General features: G+C 36.9%; 1 protein-coding gene across 1 annotated transcript in view; it reads left to right on the top strand.

Annotated features, from left to right (window-relative positions):
- Positions 1-4,092, top strand: part of RFX6 (regulatory factor X6) — a 55,858-nt gene extending 51,766 nt beyond the window's left edge. The window contains exons 18-19 of the mRNA XM_017549184.2: positions 566-778; positions 3,260-4,092. Of these exons, the coding sequence (XP_017404673.1) occupies positions 566-778; positions 3,260-3,435 (389 nt within the window). The 3' untranslated portion in view covers positions 3,436-4,092. The remainder of the gene's footprint in view (positions 1-565; positions 779-3,259) is intronic.
- The last annotated feature ends 295 nt before the right edge of the window (positions 4,093-4,387 follow it).

Genomic DNA, 4,387 nt, shown 5'->3' with positions numbered 1-4,387 from the left:
ACATTTTTAGTGGACAATATTTCTTCCTGCTAACTAAAAGCAGATTTTAAAGATTGGGGCCAGAACAGTTAGGCCAATAGAAGTTAAGGGAAGTAGAGAGATCTGTGACCTTGAGTCACCAAAATAGGCTTTGTGTGTAGGTTTCTTTGGTGCCTTTCTCCTAAGTGTAGCCCAGGCTTTGTCTCCCACAAACATGCATCTATACATGAAAGTAGTGTTTTTGTGACAGGCTAAAAGTGCTTTTTTCTTTCTTCAGAGGCAGAGCTTGTTCATGTAGATAAGGGAAATGTGACAGAGGTGTAATCTGGTCTTAAAGTTAATACAATTCTTATGTATTAAATTATGTATTATGCTACAATTCTTATGTATTAAAAAACATAAAAAACAGCACAGTAAACCTTATCCATATGCAAGCACAAATCCAATTCTGTAGCCTATGTAGATATATATGTAATACTTGCAGTCTGATATCTTTAGAGTATCACTTAATTATTTTGTCACTTTTTTTTCCCTGAAAGTTCTTTGTGATAAGTTAACGGCAAATTTTCAACATTTTCTGTTACAGGATACTATGGAAGTAACATAAACTACCCAGAGTCCCATAGGCTCGGATCAATGGTGAATCAGCACGTTTCTGTCATCAGCAGTGTTCGCTCACTGCCCCCCTACAGTGACATCCACGATCCACTTAACATTTTAGATGACAGTGGTAGAAAACAGACCAGCTCGTTTTATGCAGATACATCATCTCCAGTTGCATGTCGAACTCCAGTCCTAGGTGAATTATTTTAGTAGTTCTTGAAAACATTTTAAGAAGTCATTGACCTCAGGTATGCAGCGTTACTTGAGGGAGATATGCTGGGTGAACTGAGCAATCATGTTCCCACAGTTGATTTATTACTTTGGATCTAAAGTTGTATTTTTTGTATCTGACTACACAGTTAATAACAATTTTTCATTTCTTATTCTGTATATCTCTATTATGAAACCAACTGCTAGATCTGTTATTTTTTACAAAAAAAATAGCTGGTATCTATTAAGTATGCAAAAATTAATATGACCTGTCAAATGCAGTCTAAAAACTGTAAGTTTTATAAGGGCAGTAATAATATCTTTTTCTCATTCTTGATTACTGGTGGACCCAGTTATAGCGCCAAGAAATATCTTTGGACCTCATGATCTCCATCAGTATCCAAAAGTCACTCCATGTTTAAAAAAAAGCTGGTGTCCTGTGATGGGTGCTACTATCACTTTCTCATTATGTGAAATGTGATTCAACACTTCTCTCGAAAGTGTTGCTATTTTTATTGGTCTCTAACACATCATTTAAGTAAAAATAAGAAAAATGGTGTGCTTGCCATGAAGCCTCCTGGAATCTTCTTCCAACAAGGTTACTTTCCTTAATCCTCATCTATGAGGAAATTCTGCAACTTGTGCTAGATGCATCATCAGCACCTAGCAAAATATCTGCCACAGTATTTCCACTCAATAAATCAGTGAGTGGAAAATGGAGTAAAAACCAAATCTATACATACATTTAGGCTATAAACAATTAATTAGTATGTTATTACTTATAACATAGATTTAGTCACTATATATTTAGTTTCTAAAATTACTAATAATGTTTCATAGGGCAAGTATACACTCACTAAGTATCAAGGCAGAGTTTTAATGTTTATATGAGATGGTTAAAATCTTCCAATGAAATTGGTTTCAGACTAGCAAAAGTAAAGGGCATTGACACACAACCAGAGCCTAAGGGAAAATGAAATCAATTCCATCTCTCCTCACTCAGTGTACCTTTCCAATAATTCAATAGGAAGTACTCCTTCTCTTCCTGTCCCTGTCACACATGCTCCCTGAGCAGAATCTAGCAGCTCATCTCTTGCTATCTGCAAATGGTCGTTGCTTCTAGGTTACTCTAATGAAGCAGAAAATTCCACTTCAGGAAGTTTTCTCACCATGGGACTAAAATATACTGCGTTGCTATTGTTACTATTAGTTCTATTTACTTGAAGAGATAGTGAAAGCTTTGACGAAACGTAGGTTAAGAGTAGCGTGGATTCTAAGCTTTAGTTGATCAGGGCTGGCTTACAAGTAGATTGCAAAGTGTGCTGCAGGGTAAAATGAGGGGATAGAATAAGTAGATAAGTAGTGCAAGGAGAACTGAGTTCAGCTGTAGGTTTTCTTAATTATAAAGCCTGGTTCTTAGTGACAGAGAGCATGTCATGTCAGCAAGAAGGCAGCAACCATATATGAGGGAAATACAGAGCTAGTGAGCCAGGTAGTGAATTTTATTGAGACCCTACTAGGAGCTAGCCTCCATCCTAGATGTGAGGATATGGCGGTGATCAGGCCATAGTTCTCGCCTGTAAGAAGTTTACATTCTAGTAGAGGGACAGTAAGGCAATAAATATATGAGCAAATGCATTAAAAAGATAATGCCAAGTACTCTGAACTTGATTAAATAGGATAAAATGACAGACAGTAAAGGAGGAGCTGCTTTCTGTAGGATAGCTGAGAAAGGAATCCTGAGGCAGAAACATTTGAGTTGAAAGCTGAGTGATGAGAAAGAGGCAGAGATGTGAAGATCTGAGGGAGGAGTTCCAGGCAGAAGAAGCAGTAAATGCAGAACCACCGAATCAGAATAAATTTGAAAAGATCAATGGGCAGAGACCCGGCCAGTGTGTTTTAAGCATGTTGAGTGAAGGAGAGAGTAGAGCAAAATAAATCAAAAGGCAGGGACCCATCTACATAAGGTAAGAAGCCTGGATCATATTCCAAGGGTATGGGAAGCCACTATGGCATTTGGGACAAGTGAAAGTTTGATCTACACTTCAGCAACATCATTCTGGCTGCTCTTGGGAGGGTGAATGGGTGAGACAAAGGTGGAGATCATGGGACCAGTCAGGAGGTTGGTGTGTTGGTCGAGGAAAGAAAAGATAGTGGTTTGAACTGCAACTGTGAAAGTGCAGATGGAAAGAGGAGGTAGGTTGGAGGATATATTTTGGTGGTAGCACTTAAGTTGAAATTGAGTTTTCTTTGTGAAATATGTAGAGGAAATAATTTCTGGGAGAATAGCAAGTGGGGAAAAAATGGAAGAAAAGATGACTGCTCTGGTAAACCACACAAACTCAAATTTAGAATGGGTATGTGTGCTATGTGCATAAATAAATACAGAGAACTAAAATGAGTGGCATTTGCAGAGAAAAGAAAGTGTCAATAATTTTTCAATTGCTGATTATATTTTCCCTTACAGCTTCCAGTTTGCAAACCCCAATTCCTTCTTCCTCATCCCAATGTATGTATGGAACTTCCAACCAGTATCCAGCTCAAGAAACCCTGGACTCCCATGGAACAAGCAGTAGAGAAATGGTGTCCTCTTTACCACCTATCAACACCGTGTTCATGGGAACAGCAGCTGGAGGCACTTAAACCACCAATGCGGAAGGGGTGCTGAAACTTTAAAAAATATCTCTACTGTGCAAATATCCTTATTCACTCAGACTTCCATGACAGTAAAGAAAAATGAATATGCAGTGACTGACATTGTTTTTAAGTCGCTGGTACTGTGGACAACTCCATAGTGAATGGAGATACTTGCAGAGTTTACCATGCATACTAAGAGTCTAAAATGTGAGCTCATTATTAATCATGGTTTCAAAAATTATCAAATAAAACCAGCGAAGATTTAAAGATGCAAACATTTCAACTATGAAGACTTACATTTCACTTTCTAATTTATTAAACATCTGTGTGCCCTTTTGTCTTTGGTTTCTTTAAAAAGTATATTTAATGTCTTTACAATACCTTTAATTTATTAGGATCTCAGAATCATTGTTTACTATCCCTTATTTGACAAAAAGTCAAATGTGTATGTTCTACCTCCAATGGAAATGTTTACAAGGTCAAGACTTAATTCAATTCAGCCTAGACCAAAGTTGCTTGACTTTCAATATCTGTGCATTAGTGTGATGATTTCTGTCACATAGCAGCATTCCAATTCTGTGTAACTGAATGGAGATGATAAGTGCTTTCCCCTCTTTATTTAAAAAGGATTAAAAGGAATAAAAGAAATAATGTATGGAAATATTTTTAAAGGCTTCGTGCTCTTAGGGCTGGTACTGTTTCTGAAAAATGCTGGGGATTTACTCTTTAATCTCAGCTCCTTTGGATATGAGATTAAGGAGTAAAGGTGTTTGATTAAATACTATATAAAAACATTTGCATGTCATATCCATACCTATAAATATAAAGAAATTGTGAACTGTAGACTATTTGAAGCTTTTCAGATTTAGAAGCAGTATTTTACGGAGTACTTTCTTGTACATTGAAAATAAATAAATGTTCAGGGATTAGCTAGATGCAAAGGCTAATTCAGAAGTGA

Source organism: Cebus imitator, unplaced genomic scaffold (assembly GCF_001604975.1).
Source record: "Cebus imitator isolate Cc_AM_T3 unplaced genomic scaffold, Cebus_imitator-1.0 Scaffold11, whole genome shotgun sequence".
In the NCBI taxonomy this organism is placed as follows: Eukaryota; Metazoa; Chordata; class Mammalia; order Primates; family Cebidae; genus Cebus; species Cebus imitator.
Note: the sequence above shows the minus strand (reverse complement) of the source record. Positions and strands in the feature narration are given on the sequence as shown.